The 19,186-nt window shown below is 45.5% G+C and overlaps 1 protein-coding gene across 9 annotated transcripts in view; it reads left to right on the plus strand.

Annotated features, from left to right (window-relative positions):
• Positions 1–19,186, plus strand: part of DYSF (dysferlin) — a 203,515-nt gene that overhangs the window by 36,584 nt on the left and 147,745 nt on the right. For all 9 annotated transcript variants that reach the window (XM_069977165.1, XM_069977169.1, XM_069977161.1 and 6 more), the window contains exons 4-11: positions 9,421–9,526; positions 13,478–13,616; positions 14,426–14,616; positions 15,264–15,392; positions 15,480–15,542; positions 16,796–16,846; positions 17,951–17,981; positions 19,059–19,174. In XM_069977165.1, coding sequence (XP_069833266.1) covers positions 9,421–9,526; positions 13,478–13,616; positions 14,426–14,616; positions 15,264–15,392; positions 15,480–15,542; positions 16,796–16,846; positions 17,951–17,981; positions 19,059–19,174 — 826 coding nt within the window. The remainder of the gene's footprint in view (positions 1–9,420; positions 9,527–13,477; positions 13,617–14,425; positions 14,617–15,263; positions 15,393–15,479; positions 15,543–16,795; positions 16,847–17,950; positions 17,982–19,058; positions 19,175–19,186) is intronic.

Consider the following 19,186-nt stretch of genomic DNA (forward strand, 5'->3'; position numbering starts at 1 on the left):
GGTAATGTCATGGTGTCATGGTGGCCAGGAGTGGTCTGTGCCCACCCCTGGATATATCGACACACACCGTTATTAGGCAGGTGTAGTGTGAGGAACCACAGGGTCAAGCAATTACTTAACCAGTTGGAACTTTTACTGTAATTTCTTAAAGGCACAGTACACGTTATGGCAGTCCTTGTGGCTATGATGATCCGCCTAATGCTGTCTGTGGACACAGAGTGAACCTGATTCAGAAACATGGGCATCACCTGGTGGGTAAAGTTCTTGGCTTTACTTGCTCCTACCTAACTGCTGTCCTGTTGAGCTATCAGGATGAGAAGAGAAGATAGTTTCCCAGAGTAGATAAGTTTCTCCCCAAGAAATCAGTTAACCCATTTGTCTAGCTTTCTTCAGCTGTGCTACATAAAGTCTATAGGACATAGTGACATCTAGTGGTGGGAGTACAGAATGTGACCCTTCATCCCAGAGCATATACAGGCAACAGTACTGACCTACAGATGGGCTAAATACAGCAGTGGCACACACGCATTGGGGAAACACTGCACAGCGACCGGCTGAGGAGCCAATCATTGGCTGATCTTTATCTTTCAGCATGCTAAAAAATCATGGGCCTACGGCTGATTAAAGTTTATGGAGAATAATCAAGTTGTATACTTACCTGTCCAGGCTCCCCTGTGTCATCCTCAGCTGACCAGAGCCACTGCTGAAACTTCTACACCCATCTCTGAAGTGACAGGCTGCTCAGCCAATCACTGGCCACGGCGCTGTCTATGTATATCCCTTGATTAACGATCATTGAGCCGTCCGGTAGACTTTGTAAATTAGCGCTGATCTAGCAGATGGACACTTGCTTACGGCATTATTTCGGCCGTGTAATACGGCCCTAAGTCTTACCATGGTTATGCTTTCTTTGCTGTACATAATATGTTATTGCACTGCTGACCCCACACTCTCCCCTGTATCAGGAGACACCGGATCTTTTATAATCTGTCCATGCAGTCTCCCAGAGGGAATGGGGAATCGGCCATTGTCCTCTTATTACATCCACCACGGTGGCTGAGAGAGTCATTCTCAGGACTGCTAATTCCGTATAATACAAGTCTTGCGTCACCGCCCCCTCATCAAACTCAAACTTAAGTTGCCTATTAAACAGGAGGAATCTGCTCTCGTGAAAGTAATACCAGACTGTGAACAATCCACAGGAATTTATAAGTCATCATCCCTATAGGACCATTTAGGACAATGTTCCATGGTCCCCAGCCTGTTGGTCTTGTAAAATTACATCTTCAAATGACTATGACATTAGCTACAGGCACAGCTCATTTGGTACTGGTAATCTAGCTCATACTGGGAGTAGTGGTTTCACAAGAACTGTAGAGCCACAAAGTAGAGACCCTTGATATAGAACCTGCTAGGCCTGCTTATCTAGGCCCTGGTAGGGATATTGTTTAAAAACAACTGGATAGATATCTAGGATCTGATAATGCCTGCCTATCTAGACCTTGCTAGGAGTTGTGGTTTCGCAACTGGAGAGCCAGAGCTTGGTCAGCATTGTTCTAGGACAGTTGGGCCACAGGTTGAAGACCAATGATCTAGGGCCTACTTGTCTAAAACTTGCTTGGAGCTGTAATTTTGCACAGGTTAGAGCTTTGGGGTTCTTGCCCCCCAACAGTACAGAGTGCGATGCTGGAGGAGACTGAGGAGACGCAGGCCGATAATCGGGCGATTGAACTTTGAAAGCGATGATCGGCCTATGTGAAAGGGCCAGCGATCAGCCATTGAATGAACATATGTGTGAACATAGAGTGACTTTCAGCTGATTGAGCCATGTGAAGGTTTATTAAATGAAAGCCGATCAATGAGAACATCACTGGTCATTGTGCAGCCCGCGACCTTTATTTTCATGCGTTATGAGCAGATACTGTATTATCATGTATAACAGGATATTGTGTATGGCCGGTTTAGATGCCCATCATCCACAGTGGACAGATGGCACGTAACATTGGTACCTTAATGATAACTGAGTTCATTGATAACTGTTCCCAATTGTTTTCTGCTATATATATGTAGGATTTGGAACAGGTGTTTTAGCATTCATGTCAATTTTTTTTGTCTATTCTATAAAAAAACAAAACACTTGGTATCTTGCTTTTTTTCTCTTTTCGTCTTCAGAGACATTCTTCTGGGTGTCGGAGGTCTTGTTATTGTGCTGAGTGATCTCGCTGTACATTAGCAGTACCCAGGCTTCCTGATGGGAGTGATTACATCTCATGGCACCGCCGGACTAGCTACAAAATCCGGGAAAGTTTACATTAACAAAACAACAGTGGTCTAGAGGATATAACAGTTCAGTGTAGAATAAAACAAGACGGGTTAGAAAAATAGCATAAAACAATGGCCATAAGATATCAGCTGCTGGATCTAATAACTGTCTGGAATCAGGAAAAGTATTCAAAGTCTTCTGAAGGCCTTCACTCACATCAGACACTTCTTGGCCAAACCCAATGATTTCGGTCGGAGAGGTCAACCAGCTGATGCTTCTTACACCAGTATCATCTATAGGATCAGGCTTGATTCATGGCTCTTCCATGTGTATAGCAGATCGGCAAGATATTTTGTCTAAAGATAAGTAGAGATGAGCGAATCAGACGGATTTCTGGTTCGTATGAATCAGAAATCTCGGTGGCTGACTTCCGCTGCCTGCTCCCTCCGTGCAGCGGGTGGATACATCGTAAGGAACGCCTGAAAAACTGGGATACAGCCAGTGCCAATGGCTGTATCCCAGTTTTCCAGGCGTTCCTTACGATGTATCCACCCGCTGCACGGAGGGAACAGACAGCGGGAGTCAGCCGTCGAGATTTCTGATTCATACGAACCAGAAATCCGGCTGATTCGCTCATCTCTAAAGATAAGGTGGACATAGCAAGTGTGGCTTACAGCGTTTTCTAACCTTAAAAGTTTCTACATGTCTCGTTGATAGCTTTAGAAGTGAATGGAAAAAGCCATGGGCCTGGACAGGGGTTGGGAGACCTTCATTCTATATATAGGTGAAGGCCACAGTGGTTGGACATGTATCGATCAGGTGTCTAAGGCATGTCTTTTGAGTATGTGATAAGGGAGAATACCAGTTTTGAAAGGCTTGAAATCAAGGGTGCACATGCACTTTGTGTTGGACCCAAGAGTTGTTAGCTTGGTCTACTTCCTCTTTCTCCCCAAACATGGCGACATGGACACCAAGGAAGCTTAGTTTGGCGGCATAAAAGAGCACACATGACAAACTGTACCAAAAGCTTTCGACCCCCCCATACACGTCAGCTCCTCAATGAGTAGAGGGTAGGGGTTCCTCAGACGGGAGCTTAGTTCCTCGAAAGCCAAATGATCAGCTAGCTAAAACTCTTCATGTCCCATTTTTTTCTGTTGCAGTTGCAGGAGGTTTAGGAAGTCATTACACCATAGGTATAACTGTGTATCCCAGTACCGGAATTGTCCATTATATTTTATTTTCTATGGCTTCCCTCCATACATATTACAAGAAAGTCTTCTCCAATAGATGTTTTTTCATGTCTGCAACCACAATTCTGTTACATCTTCTTTCGCAAACCGTTATACAGATATGTGGTAATATATTTCAGTTATTGCTCCATCCTTTATTTTTATTCTTGTGACTAAGTATCCTGAATGGAAATGAGCAGAAGTGATTCATTAGACATCAGGAAGCCGGGGAGCTGGTAATGTAGGGGGAGGGCCCATGGCACAATGGAGTGTACACAAGCTCTGGGACGACGATTGCTAGGCGGTTATGATGGTTATGATGACCATTGAATGGGCAAACCCAAAGAAGGTCTTTTCTACAAGAGGTGGGAAGAATGAGGATAGTTGATCAATACCAGGCCTTCCTCTTTTGAGATGATGACTGTGTTGGAATGCACCAAGAGGTCCCCATTTCTGTATGTGGTCCCTGCATGTTCGTCATGATGGAAACCAGGTTGACTCCTATTGTGTTTAGAGGCCTCACATCTCTGCTTCTCTGATAGTCCTAGCCCACAAACAATCTTTCCAGGAAAGGACATTGCCCAAAAGACCATAGGCTAGTGCAGTGCTTCTCAATTCCAGTCTGCAGGCCTCACCAACAGGTCAATTTTTAAGGATTTCCTTAGTATTTCACAGGTATTATCACAGGTGTTCTTTGTATGGGAAATCCTCAAAACATGACCTGTTGGTGAGGCCTGAGGACTGGAATTGAGAAGCACTGGGCTAGCGGAAGGTTCAGGTATGGAGGCCTCACAACTCTCCATGACAGATGTTAATAGGGGTTGAGTATAATGCATTTTAACCCACTAACCCCAAAAGCCTATGGCGGGTTAACCCTTCCGTCTTATAGGGAACACATGAACATTGGTTCGTTATTAAGAGTTTCAGCCAGGGTATACAGTGCCAGAATCCATCAGAACATGATTCTATGGAAGCTTTTACCTCGAGTGGAAGTCTTACTTGTATATTGATCTCCTCCAGTCGATAACTGGCTGGATAGTCGGGTGTCTTGGCTCTGTCGGTAAACCACACATTAGCTGCCTGTGCTTTTCATTTATTGGAGGGAAATCTCCTCACTTACCTGTAGGATATTGATGATGGAGCTGTCTGCTTTCTAATGTCCTTGTGGCTTCCCATCATGCATCCTGGTTGTATTCCATCATCTTCCTATTACTCCTGTCACATCCGAAGCTGCAAACAAATGCATCCCTACAAATTATATGTGCCATTGCCTTGAGTGCCATGACTGAGATTGGGGGATGCAGACACTGAATCAGCAGGAGGTGACAAGGAGGGGTAAACTCCTGCAGGAATATAGCAGGAATTATCCAGCTACTAGTCGGATGGGACAGTCCCTCTGCCAATGTATTACAGCTCATCCATTGCTCTGGTTACTTTAATTGCCAGCCCTGGATTATTAAATTGGAGTTTCTGATAGCTGAGCCCTCCTTATATATTTCGGGTTTGTGCTGTCCTGTTTGGATTATAACCTATGCTCTGTGTGGATTATAGCATGTGCTCTGTTATATTGCACACCATATTTCCTGTATAACAGTATGGTTCTTTTCCTCTTTATCTTGTTTGCTTGGATATTTCTCGCTTCTTCTTGTGTATCCTGGTTTTGTATTTGGAAGTTCCTGTGGGTTTGATCCTGTTTTACTGCAAGTTTCAATAGTTTAGGTTTTTCTCAGCTTCGTTTCTCTGGGTCTTAGAGCCTTTGTGTTGTTTCTGCTAGGGAGGGTTGGTTCAGGGTTTCCATAGGGACATTGCAGGGACAGTTAGGTTGGTTTTTCCAGTGATGAGATGAGAAAATAGGTGTAGGTAAAGAGTAAGAACGGTTAGTGTTCTGCTTCATTTAGCCATCATTATTATTCACAATCATCCCTTCCTTCATCTCTAGTTTACGTCATCTTTTGTTATACGAGTTGCTGTTCTTATTATTTGCTGGTATTGTGGATACATGCTTGTGTGTTTCTCTTGTGACTGTCTGCTTGTCATAGTGTTCTGCCATTCTTTCCTAGGGGTACTAGAAACCACAGCTCAGGCTAAAGGTCCCCATACACTTTTAATAACTGATGACCGGACCATCATCTGGCTGTCAATTATCTCCTCCGTCCATCCCTCTTCCTCCCCAAACGCAGGAGCGTTCAGCATGGCCCAGAGTTCTTGTGTTCTCTATGGGGAGGTGTAGTCTGCAGCCAGTGAGCTCTGGCTGCGGCTTATCTCTCCCAAAAGAAAGGGTTCAGACATTCAGGATTTTCTCTCACACCCAACCCCTATCTCCAATTACATCATTTGTCATTGGTCCGTCAGGAGAGCCCCATACTCCTTATACCGACAGCCGACAAGAGTATAAAGTGTATGGGGACCTTAAGGAAAGACAACTGCGATAAGTGAAGTGACCAGCTTTTTGCTAGCTACTTTCTAACCTACTCAATGTAAGTCATATGTCAGGGACAGATAGAAGGGAGCCTGACTGAAGGAAGATCAGACTACACAGGGCTTGTTTGTAGTCTGTTACCATGGAGATACAAAGTCTGTTTGCAGAGTTGTTTCATGTTTTTATTCAGATGCACAAATTGGTGTGGCGGTAGATACTCATGTCTGTGTATAAGGTATATATCAGTAATGTATCTGCCAGCTCTGTGGGTTGAAAGTGTCAGTCATTACATTAGAAATGTTAAGGGTTTTGTGTCAGGTGTTGCCCTGTCTAACCCCATGGGTGTAGCCTAGGAATTTTGCTGGATATTTCCTGCAGCTTTTTCTTGCTCCTGTAGAGAGACGCCAATGTCTATGAGTAAAGTTATTTATATTGAGCGTCTTCTATAAAAATAGCAGAACGATAAGATGTTATTCGAGTCACCTTAAGTTTACTCGAGAAGAGAGTTTCCCGCACTAACTCAGCGGCTGTCACCGAAGCTTCCTCCATCCATTTCCTGTGTTTGTTCCTTCTGGAGAGGACTCCAATTCCTTAAGGGGCAGACATTGTAGACATTGTAGACATTATTAATAAGATGGCCCTCTTTATTGTGTGTGCGCCAGGAGAAGTGTGAGAATTAATGGTCCTTGATCTCTCAGCCAAGGTGTAAATTTCCTTTCGAAGACTGTGGCTGTACTCGCATTACAAGAGAACTTCATTACCGGGGGCTTACATAGCAAGGAGCTTTTCATCTTAGGTTTTTATTGAGGTCTTCAACTTTTATAAAAACGAAACTTGAACAAAATTCTCATGTCCTCAGCCCAGGTTCCCTCTTTAAGAAACAGAACAAGGACAAACCCTCTAAAGGTGGTGTGGTGGACATGGTCAGTCAATGCATTTTGTTGACATCCATTCATAAATGGGTAAATGGCTCCCCATGGCTTCCTCAATCATAAAGCATGATCTCCTAGGGTTAAAGAAACCAAGGGTGAATGTTGGGCTGCTTCCATGTAGAAGAGAGTCTAAGCCAAACAGATCTCTGTGAAGAAAGATGAATCAGTCAGATGGGTCCAGATCTCTGTGGAGAAACATGGCCTGGTCAATTGGGTCCAGATCTCCATGGAGTAACATGGCTGGTCAGATGGGTCCAGTACTCTGTGGAGAAACATGGCCTGGTCAGTTGGGTCCAGATCTCCATGGAGTAACATGGCTGGTCAGATGGGTCCAGTACTCTGTGGAGAAACATGGCCTGGTCAGTTGGGTCCAGATTTCCATGGAGTAACATGGCCTGGTCAGATGGGTCCAGTACTCTGTGGAGAAACATGGCCTGATCGGATGAATCTTAATCCTTTTGGCACCATGCTGATGAGAAGGTCAGAATATGGCACAGGTAGCAAAAATTGATAAAACTTTCCTGTCAGGTGTGAACAGTTCAGGCTGGTGGATATGATGAGGGGAAGGTTTTTGGCGCACCCTGGTTCCTCTGATAACTGTGGATAGATATGGAAGAAGGGCACTATCTTCCAGACAATGGAGTGACTCCAGAAACATGACAGGGAGGTAGGTCCTGCAGGAAGTGGTGACACAGTGCTCTCTGCTGCCACCTCTGTCCATGCCAGGAACTGTCCAGAGCAGGAGAGGTTTTCTATGGGGATTTGCTGCTGCTCTGGACAGTTCCTGACATGGACAGAGGTGGCAGCAGAGAGCACTGTGTCAGACTGGATACAATAGAACACTTCCTGCAGGACACATAGCAGCAGATACATACTGGAAGACTTGAGAGATTTTTTTAAGGGATATTACTTTGAAGCTATGTAAATTTCCCTGATGAACTTGTGCATGTCTAGACGCTCCAGACGCGTTGCGTGATGGTGGGTCTTTCATGTTGGATGCATGCTCACTGACGTGTTTTTCTCAATGTTTTAGTAGTGTTTCCATTATACTGAAGATCGCATTCCTTATAGCTTATCATGTGTTACATTACAATGATTGAAAGAATGGAAGAGCAGGTGAAACAACATCCGACTCCTTTATATACCTGCACAAGCAACAAATCGCCTTTCCACACTATGGAGGTCCACCAGTGTGTAACCGGCTGGTTTCCTGGGTGTGTGTAGGAATAAACCTACTTAGAGATATCACACTGACAATAGTAACAGGACATCTTGTATACTGTCTATAGTAACAGGACATCTTATATACTGTCTATAGTAACAGGACATCTTATATACTGTCTATAGTAACAGGACATCTTATATACCGTCTATAGTAACAGGACATCTTATATACCGTCTATAGTAACAGGACATCTTATATACTGTCTATAGTAACAGGACATCTTATATACCGTCTATAGTAACAGGACATCTTATATACCGTCTATAGTAACAGGACATCTTATATACTGTCTATAGTAACAGGACATCTTATATACTGTCTATAGTAACAGGACATCTTATATACTGTCTATAGTAACAGGACATCTTATATACTGTGTATAACAGGACACCGTCCCTTTAAGAGAACATTCTTTTCTTTGTAGTATTGCAGTGTATTACATACTGGTGCTGTGAATAAATAGGAGCCGGTATAATGGTTAGATCTACTGGGTCCACCATGGTGAGAGATGCTTTTTTTAAGCATTCCACTTATCTGGCTAATAAGTGGGTGTCCTCATTGGCGGACCTCCACCTACGATGTGCATACGGCGTCATATAGAGTGGGGTTATTTTCTTGCGGCAAACTACTATCCATACGCAGAAAGTATCCATAGGCCTCTTCATTACCCAAAAGAGACCAAAAAAGCATCTTACAGGGTGTTATACACAGGTATATACTGTATAGAAGCGTGCCCTATATACATGTTTTGGCCAATGGGTGGCCATACAGCAACATATGTCAGAGCCTTATGAGTGAGCTATAGGTTATGGCTATGAGCTGGGCCGGCTCCAGGTTTTTGTGGGCCCTTGGGCGACAGAGTCTCAGCTGTCCACTATGCATCATCACTTGAGACACCACTAACATACACAAACACACATTACACTCACTACAGCTCAGTCTTCTCCCTCTTCCTCTCTGTCAGGCTGCTCTCCACACTGTGAAGTTGAGGACCTTCAGGTCATGTGATCAGGTCCTTCACCCTTTTCTCCCTCTGTGCAGGACCTGCTCTGTCTCCTCCACCCTGCGCTACCGTGAGTGGGCTGAACATTAGAACACCAGGTCCCTCTCTGGGCCCCTAGAGGCACTATGGGCCCCGGCACTTGCCCGGGGAAGCCCTGTGCTGACGCCCTGTATAGTTATGTCTGAGCCTTATGTGTGAGGGGATATTGAGGCTCACGTGAGATGGGACCAGAGCTTTAGTTAAATACATTGGAACCTACAGTCTCATTTACATACTATATAATATAAAACGATGTAAGAATAAATCGGAGTGAATTTATATAATCTCATGTATATGTTCTTTATGGCAGGTTGCTGGGAGAGACCAGGGTTCCCCTACGGGATTTATTCAATTCTCCCAACCTGACAGCGACATATAACTCTCCGCTGCTGGACGGCAAGAAGATGAGCACCGGGGTGAGTGGCGGCACGTAGGGGCCCGGAGACCACCATAATAACACTATGGTTTGCTATGCTGTTTGTGGTGTTTATTAGCAATGAGCAGTACTGGGGCATACTGGAATTGGATCGCTCAGCATTTGAATATTGGTGGATGAAGAAGGTGGATGGTTTTCCGGGACTCCCTAGAGCTGCATCCTGTTCTTCAGCCGCCGATATTTCAATACTGAGCGATCGTACTTCAGCATGCTCCAGTACCGCTCATCTCTAGTGTTTGCATCAAATCGTCTACACAGTTTAAATGGAACCTGTCACCAAGACAGTGCTATCTAATCTATCAGCATCATGTTATAGAGCAGGAAGAGCTGAGCAGATTGATATATAACTTTGTGGGAAAAGATTCAGTAAAACATGTTGATTAAAATCTCTGATCATTCTGTGTTATGGAGTCCAGTGGGCGGAGTCACTCAATGGACTGGACTCGTAACATGGAAACATCAGAGATTTCAATCAATAAGTAACAAGCTATACTGAATCTTTTTCTAGAAAGTTATATGTCAATCCGCTCAGCTCCTTCTCCTCTATAACAAGATGCTAATAGCTTAGTTAGCATTTACATGTGACGGGTCCCCTTTAAAGGGGTACTTCTTTAAATCAACTAGTTTCAAAAAGTTATATAGTTTTGTAATGTACTTCTGTTTAAAAATCTTAAGTCTTCCAATACTTATCAGCTGATGTGTGTCCTGCAGGAAGTGGTGTATTCTTTCCAGTCTGACACAGTTCTCTCTGCTGTCCCCTCTGTCCATGTCAGGAGAGGTTTTCTGTGGGGATTTGCTGCTGCTCTGGACAGTTCCTGACATGGTCAGAAGTGGCAGCAGAGGGCACTGTGTCATATTGGAAAGAATACACCCCTTCCTGCAGGACATACAGCAGCTGATAAGTTCTCGAAGACTCTAGGTTTTTATATATATATATATATATATATATATATATATATATATATATATGTAATATATATATATATATATATATATATATATAACCCCCCCCCCCAACTTTGTAATACCAGCCCCCCCTCCCAGTTATGTGATACCAGACCTCCCCCGTCGTGTTTCTTCTACTTAGACAGCAGTAGCTATGTATAAATGTCCTGTATATGATGTATAGACTATAATCCCCATCATTACACTAGTCCTGGAGGAGCGGCAGATGGTTTCCCTCATTCTCCGGCCTGTGTTTCCATTTCTGGCTATGGAATGTGATGTGTTGATGCGACCGGGATCCCTGGCTGATACGGCTGATGGGTCCGGCCCCTATAACTGTATACGCCATATTACCGGGAGTGTGGACAGGGCTATATACAGTGTTATACATGGCTCCAGATAAGAGCAGCCATTGTAGTCAGCCCCTGCTTATATGCCCCAGCAGCCCCTGTCTATTATAATCTGATCCGCCGTCTATATTTAGCTCCTCTGGACACACAGTGGGGGGTATATAGAGGATACGGCTGGTGTATATAGAGGATACGGCTGCTTCATCCTTTTGAGTCTTTGAAGTTTCCTGCGGCCCCCGGAGCTGCGCTCTTATGATGGGGTCACTTTAGTGACCCGGACAGGCGTCCTCTCTATCATACATAGATATACTGCCAGTGACATTGTCATCTTCTCTATCTTGTATCCTGTATAGAAGCTTTATAGATCAGGGCTCCTATGGGATTTTTCATCACTCGTATTTGAACATTTGGGGGAAGATTTATCAGACATGGTGTAAGGTGAAACTGGCTCAGTTGCCCCTAGCAACCAATCAGATTCCACCTTTCATTTTCCAAAGAGTCTGTGAGGAATGAAAGGTGGAATCTGATTGGTTGCTAGGGGCGACTGAGCCAGTCTCACTTTACACCATATTTAATAAATCTCCCCCTTACTGGTTTTAACAGATTTCTAGATTATATACACCACTGCGTCATGAGGGGATCCTAGGCTGGGTTCACACTACGTTTTTGCCATCCATTTTTTTCATCCGTTTTTACCAAAAAACTGATGAAAAAACAGATTGAAAAATGAATACATTTATGTGCATCCATTTTGACCAGTTTTTCTATTGACTTCCGTTATAAAGAAAATGGCTCAAAATGCATCGGTTTTTATGAACGTACACACATTTTGTGTACGTTAAAAATGCGTATTGATCGTTTTTCTTTTTTTTTTATGGAAGTCAATGGAAAAACTGATCAAAATGGATGCACACAAATGTATCCATTTTTCCATCTGTTTTTTTTTTTTGGAAAAACAGATGGCAAAAACGTAGTGTGAATCCACGGTTACCCCATAGTGTCCATAAGGCGTCACCAGTCACATAATGGTTTGACTGATACTTCATAGCGGACTGTCAGGTCAGGAAGCCCATGAGACGTCCGCTCAGCTCACCTATCACTGCTGATGCTCCCACACATGACTGCTCAGTGGAGGCAGGAGGGGTAAGCAGATTCTTCTGGCAGCTTATCTCTATAAGAACAAAGGAATCAGGCAGATGAAATCCAACATGGCCAATACTTCTCTTCCTGACATCATCTGTTGAGGAAGCTCCATTAAAATTGGACATCTGTAATGTGTATGGAGCCCTTAAAGGGAATCTGTCCGCTGATATTCAGGTTCCAAACTGCTGACACTGTTATATAGCTGTTAGGTCAAGGAGACACTTGTTACCTTTCATATATCCGTCTGTGCTTCCAGGTTGTAGAAAAGTGTTATTATTCTCTAGGACAGGGAAGAGAAAGCTTTGGCCCTCCAGCTGTTGCAAAACTACAATTCCCATCATGCTTTGGCTATCCAGGCATGATGGGAATTGTAGTTTTACAACAGATGGAGGGCCGAGGTTGCCCATCCCTGATCTAGGACAAAGTGTCAAAGAGGCGTTCCCAAGCTCCTGAAATGCTGCAGGCAGTAATGCCTCCTCACTCCCCCTCTCATCTCTGCCTTTGCTTGGGACTGTTAGGGCCCTATCCCACCGGAACGATTATCGTCCGCATAATCGTTAACGATAAACGATCCAAACGACCGTTATTACGAAAGACCTGAAATTGTTTGCCCATTTACATGGAACGATAATCGTTCTTGCGGTTGTCTTGTCGTCGCTTTTGCGTTCGTCACTACTGAGAACGACCGAACGATGTCTTATTCATTGCGAATGAGCAATGATAAAAATAGGTCCAGGTCTTATTGAACGATCAACAATTTCTCGTTCGGTCGATAGTCGTTAACTGCTATTCAAACGATATTCAACGATTATCATTTAGATTTGAACAATTTAACGATAATCTGAACGATAATGGTCCGGTGGAATAGGGCCCTTAGTCAGGCAACACTAGGGATGGGAGGGGGAGTGAGGAGGCATTACAGCTCTCAGTAGGGAACGCCTCCTTGACATATTATACTAGAGAATAAAGGCGTCTTACATTCTGGAAGCACAGACAGATATATGACAGGTACCAGACGTCTCCTTGATCTAACAGCTATGTAACAGTGTCAGCATGAATTGTAGCTGAGAGATCCCCTTTAAGCTGTGACTGGTCCCTGTATTGGATCCCTCCTGGGAGGAGTGATTGGTAATGGAGAGGTGAGGTTGGCGGCTTCGCCTCTGTCACTGTCTGCTTTACATCCGGCCGCTGGTTTCCTCATTTTGGATGTAACGCAGCATTTTATTAATACTTTCCGCCCATTTCGTTTGCTCGTAAATCCGTACAAACACGATGGGCAGAAAACGAGGCGAAAACATCTGTAAAACACCATAAAAAACAGAAATGCTCATAAAAAAAGCAATAAACATGTCTCCAGATGAGAGGGTAGTTATACCGGTGAGTAGGGGGTGCGCTGTGTGAGCGGGATAGGAGGGCGGTGATATGTAGTAGTGATACTATCTCTCAGTCTCCGGTACTCGTCGTAGTAACTCGTCTCGCTCACTATTTTTCAGGCCACACTAACCTTGCAGATTTCCTACTTCCCACCACCGGGGGCAGCACCTGTGTATCCACCACCATCCAATGTCCCGGCAGTGAAGGAGCCCACGCCGTCTCTCAGCGATGTGGATACTGTTAGTCAGCTACAGTTTGGTACGTCCATGTGATATAATCAGAAATATAGGATCCAGACTGTTTTCCAGACTGAGAACAGATAATAACAATAATGAAGGGATTTGTATAGAGATTATCATCACAGGTTAGACTTCAATGGATCTTAGAGATGGAAATTTCACATTATGCACTGGTGTAACAGTGGCCTCCAGTGGTCAGATACAGTCATTACATGTCCAGCTGCTTGTATGTCCTATACTACACTGGTGTAACAGTGGCCTCCAGTGGTCAGATATAGTCATTACACATCCAGCTCCTTGTATGTTTCTTGTATGTCCTATACTGCACTGGAATAACAGTGGCCTCCAGTGGTCACATACAGTCATTACATGTCCAGCTGCTTGTATGTTTCTTGTATGTCCTATACTGCACTGGTGTAACTGTGGCCTCCAGTGGTCACATACAGTCATTACACGTCCAAGTCCTTGTATGTTTCTTGTATGTCCTATACTACACTGGTGTAACAGTGGCCTCCAGTGGTCAGTCTTAGTCATTACACATCCAGCTGCTTATATGTCCGACCTATACTGCACCAGTGTAACAGTGGCCTCCAGTGGTCAGTCTTAGTCATTACATGTCCAGCTGCTTGTGTGTCCTATACTGCACTGTTGTAACAGTGGCCTCCAGTGGTCAGTCTTAGTCATTACACATCAAGCTGCTTTTATGTCTGACCTATACTGCACCAGTGTAACAGTGGCCTCCAGTGGTCAGTCTTATTCATTACACATCCAGCTGCTTGTATGTCCCATAGTAGGTATATTAGCTCAGTAATTCTTCTTTCTTTCTAGATACAACTGTAGAGGAGGACACAGAAGACCAGGCCGGCACTGGAGATGAGGGGGATGCAGTGTCCCTTATGCCGGGGCCGGAGCAGCCTAGCCTTCCCAAGAGACCTATGGCAGCCGTCCCTGTGCAGGGGATCAGGAAAAGGAAGGGTGCAGCCAAGAAGCAGCTGTCTAATAAACCTCAGGACTTCCAGGTAGGTCACACAACAAGGAAGAAGACTTCTGATAGGATCAGCAATCAGTATACTCCAACATGTTATATAAAATACACCTGCTACTATAGAGTGATCAGTCACTGTTCTGTATATATACTGAGTATTATACTCCAGAGCTGCACTCACTATTCTTCTTTTAGACAGACACATCCTTAAAGGGGAATTCCGGACAAAATGTTTAATTAATTATTTATTTATTTTTCTGATCAATTGGTGTCAGAAAGCTATATAGAATGGTAAATTACTTCTATTTAAAAATCTCCAGTCTTCCATTACTTATCAGCTGCTGTATGTCCTGCAGCAAGTGGTGTATCCTCTCCAGTCTGACACAGAGCCCTCTGCTGTCCCCTCTGTCCATGTCAGGAGAGGTTTTCTATGGGGATTTGCTGCTGCTCTGGACAGTTCCTGACATGGACAGAGGTGGCAGCAGAGAGCACTGTGTCAGACTGGAGAGGATACACCACTTGCTACAGGACATGCAGCAGCTGATAAGTACTGGAAGGCTTGTACAAGACGCTGGACATGTGGGGAATACCGGGGAATGCCAGGTGTAAAGCTTTGTGATTGCAGCTCTGGAGTATGATCAGCTGGATGGGAGTATTGATGTCTCTGTGATGTCTCTGTAGATCCGGGTTCGGGTCATAGAGGGGAGGCAGCTGCTCGGCATCAACATTAAACCAGTAGTAAAGGTGACGGTCGCCGGTCAGACCAAGAGAACGCGGATACGGAAGGGGAACAGCCCATACTTTGATGAGGTAACAGCTGTGGGCGGGGCCTGCTGCACTGGGCAGAGCTGTCAGTCACATGGATTATGTTTTCACTTTTGTGTTTTTTCATTTTAGACGTTTTTCTTCAACTTTTTTGAGTCTCCGGCTGAGCTGTTTGATGAACCAGTGTTCCTGACAGTGAGTATCCACAGGGGGCGGGGCTGTAGCAGCACAGGGGGTGGGGCTGTAGCAGCACAGGGGGTGGGGCTGTCACAGCACAGGGGGCAGGGCTGTAGCAGCACAGGGGGTGGGGCTGTAGCAGCACAGGGGGTGGGGCTGTCACAGCACAGGGGGCAGGGCTGTAGCAGCACAGGGGGTGGGGCTGTAGCAGCACAGGGGGTGGGGCTGTAGCAGCACAGGGGGCGGGGCTGTAACAGCACAGGGGGCGGGGCTGTAACAGCACAGGGGGCAGGGCTGTAGCAGCACAGGGGGTGGGGCTGTAGCAGCACAGGGGGTGGGGCTGTAGCAGCACAGGGGGTGGGGCTGTCACAGCACAAGGGGCGTGGCTGCGGTTTGTATTATATAGAAGCGTACACTACCGCAGACCCTCATCATACACCCCAGCTGCTGCAGAACCTCCTCATACACCTCAGCTGCTGCAGAACCTCATCATACACCTCAGCTGCTGCAGAACCTCATCATACATCTCAGCTGCTGCAGAACCTCCTCATACACCTCAGCTGCTGCAGAACCTCATCATACACCTCAGCTGCTGCAGAACCTCATCCTACACCTCAGCTGCTGCAGAACCTCATCCTACACCTCAGCTGCTGCAGAACCTTATCATACACCCCAGCTGCTGCAGAACCTCATCCTACACCTCAGCTGCTGCAGAACCTCATCCTACACCTCAGCTGCTGCAGAACCTCATCCTACACCTCAGCTGCTGCAGAACCTCCTCATACACCTCAGCTGCTGCAGAACCTCATCCTACACCTCAGCTGCTGCAGAACCTCATCCTACACCTCAGCTGCTGCAGAACCTCCTCATACACCTCAGCTGCTGCAGAACCTCATCCTACACCTCAGCTGCTGCAGAACCTCATCCTACACCTCAGCTGCTGCAGAACCTCATCATATTACACCTCAGCTGCTACAGAACCTCATCCTACACCTCAGCTGCTGCAGAACCTCATCATATTACACCTCAGCTGCTACAGAACCTCATCCTACACCTCAGCTGCTGCAGAACCTCCTCATACACCTCAGCTGCTGCAGGAACCTCCTCATACACCTCAGCTGCTGCAGAACCTCCTCATACACCTCAGCTGCTGCAGAACCTCATCCTACACCTCAGCTGCTGCAGAACCTCCCCTCCCCACCCCCCACATATAAGGCTATACTGCTGTGTGCTTGTATTCTCTCCATACTATGTTCCTTCTATATTTGCAGGTCTTGGACTCCCGCTCGCTCCGGACTGATTCGGTGATTGGAGAGTTCCGGGTAGGTTCCTTACATATTGTGCTGTAATGTAACTTATGGTGAAGCATCTTATAGGTCAGCTGAGTCACTTACAAATCCTTATACTCATCCTTCTTATCCTGCACCCCTATCATCTCCAGAGCAGCAATCATAATTCTGCTCATCTCCCATTTCTCCACCCGTGTCAGTTCAGCATCAGTACAGACCTTGCTAGATGTCTAGGGGAATGTATAGCACTGGACTGCGGTAATGATGGATACACTGCTGGGGGACACCATTGTAGCCCCTCCTCTTCCTCTACTTGTCGATGATGGTGATTATGGTCATGGGGGGAATGTACCCATATACGCTGGTCTTACATACAGCCCCACCCCTGTGACTCCTGACAGATTTAGCCCACTTTTGTCGCCATTTTTACTGTCAGAAAACACAGATCAGGAAGCCTTTTAGGAGACGCCAGGAAACCATAAGAGTTTCCTGACCATAAAAACTGAAGTACGGAAAAAAGATCATACTCACCTGCTGCACGGCTGCATTGCTGCTCCCCTCCAGCTTCCTGCTCTGCGAGTGCACAAGTGATGTCACTCATATGCCGCAGCACTGGGGGGGAGAGAGCAGCTTCTTGTGGCCAGAGGGATATTAGTGCCTCCAGCTAGAAGAGTGATTTACAGGGCTGGGAGGCAACGGTGATTGACAGGGCTGGGAGGCAATGGTGATTGACAGGGCTGGGAGGCAATGGTGATTGACAGGGCTGGGAGGCAATGGTGATTGACAGGGCTGGAAGGCAATGGTGATTGACAGGGCTGGGAGGCAATGGCACATACATTTAAAGGAGTTGTTTGACCCCCCAATTTTATTCTTTCAAATCAACTAGTGCCAGTGATTTGCAATTTACTTCTATTAATAATCTCCAGTACTTATCAGCTGCTGTATGTCCTGCAAGAAGTGGTGTATTCTTTCCAGTCTGGAGAGCAGGAGAGGTTTTCTATAGGGATTTGCTGCTGCCCTGGACAGTTCCTGACATAGACAGAGGTGGCAGCAGTGAGCACTGTGTCAGACTGGAAATTGTATAGTGATGCTTCTATATCAGTGTGTAATTACTGGTGTTCTCTTTCCCCTAAACAGATGGATGTCGGCATGATCTATGGAGAACCAAGTACGTACAATGAGAGATCTTTACTACCTGGGATAAGTAATGTACTAGATGACCCTAACTCACAGCCATAGGAAAACACAGTGTCACTGACACAGCTGTACTGCTCTTATATTCAGCACATCGGGTAAATGTCCACAGTGCAGGGGGAAAAAGGAACTGAACTCTTCGGAATCTTCGGAGTTTCAACACTGAATGTGACTTGTACTGTACATATTCGTATAGAGTATATATTAAAGGGGTATTCCAACCCATAATACTTACCTCCCCAGGATAGGGGTTAGGTGCCTTATTATGAGGGTCTCATAATCTCCAATCATTGTCTATGAAAGCTGCTGGAGATAGATGAGTACAGTGTTATGGGCTGGAATACCTCTTAAAGGGATTGTCCAGGTTTAGATAAACATGACCACTTTCTTTCAGAAACAGTGCCACTCTTGTCCTCAGTTTGGGTGTGGGGTATTATAGCTCAGTCCTATTGAAGTGTGAGGAGCTGACTTGTAATACCGCACATGGCCTGAGGACAGGGGTGGCGCTGTTGATTCTAATCTTAGATGACCCACTTGAACCCGTCTATACAAGCTTAGAACCTACATGAATGGGCCTGATATTGGCGCCCTTCTCAGACCCTCTCTTCTCAGACCCTCTGCGGCCTACTTACTGACTACAGGGCCAGTGCATGGATTTGACTACTTTGTGAGCACAGACTGACACTGTGGCAGCAGCGCCCCTTAGTGTTTGGAATAGGAACAACACCATTTAATACAATGGAAAAATAGCTGAGGGTCAAATACGCTTCCACTAAATCCTATAAGGGGACGGTCACCCGGATTTCCCAGACTAAACAGCAGTCAAGGATCAAGGAAACGTGGTGACACAACCTCCTGCTGGTTGTCACCCAGTCTTCCCAGATCTTCCTAGTTATGCTGTGTGTATACTGTATACCTCTGTATACCTCATGCCTGTATAACCCGGCAGTCTTGCCATTTCAGGGCCTACTAATAGTAGTCAGGAGAGTTACGATCAGGAGATCGTTACGTTGTCAGGTGTCATGTGACCTATCCCTGGCTTCTCTTACAGAACACGCCTTCCTGAGGAAGTGGCTGCTGCTCTCCGACCCCGAGGATTTCTCGGCTGGGGCAAAGGGCTATTTAAAGGTCAGCCTGTTTGCCCTGGGCCCCGGCGATGAATCCCCTGTGAGTATTTCT

This window comes from Dendropsophus ebraccatus, chromosome 7, assembly GCF_027789765.1.
Source record: "Dendropsophus ebraccatus isolate aDenEbr1 chromosome 7, aDenEbr1.pat, whole genome shotgun sequence".
In the NCBI taxonomy this organism is placed as follows: domain Eukaryota; kingdom Metazoa; phylum Chordata; class Amphibia; order Anura; family Hylidae; genus Dendropsophus; species Dendropsophus ebraccatus.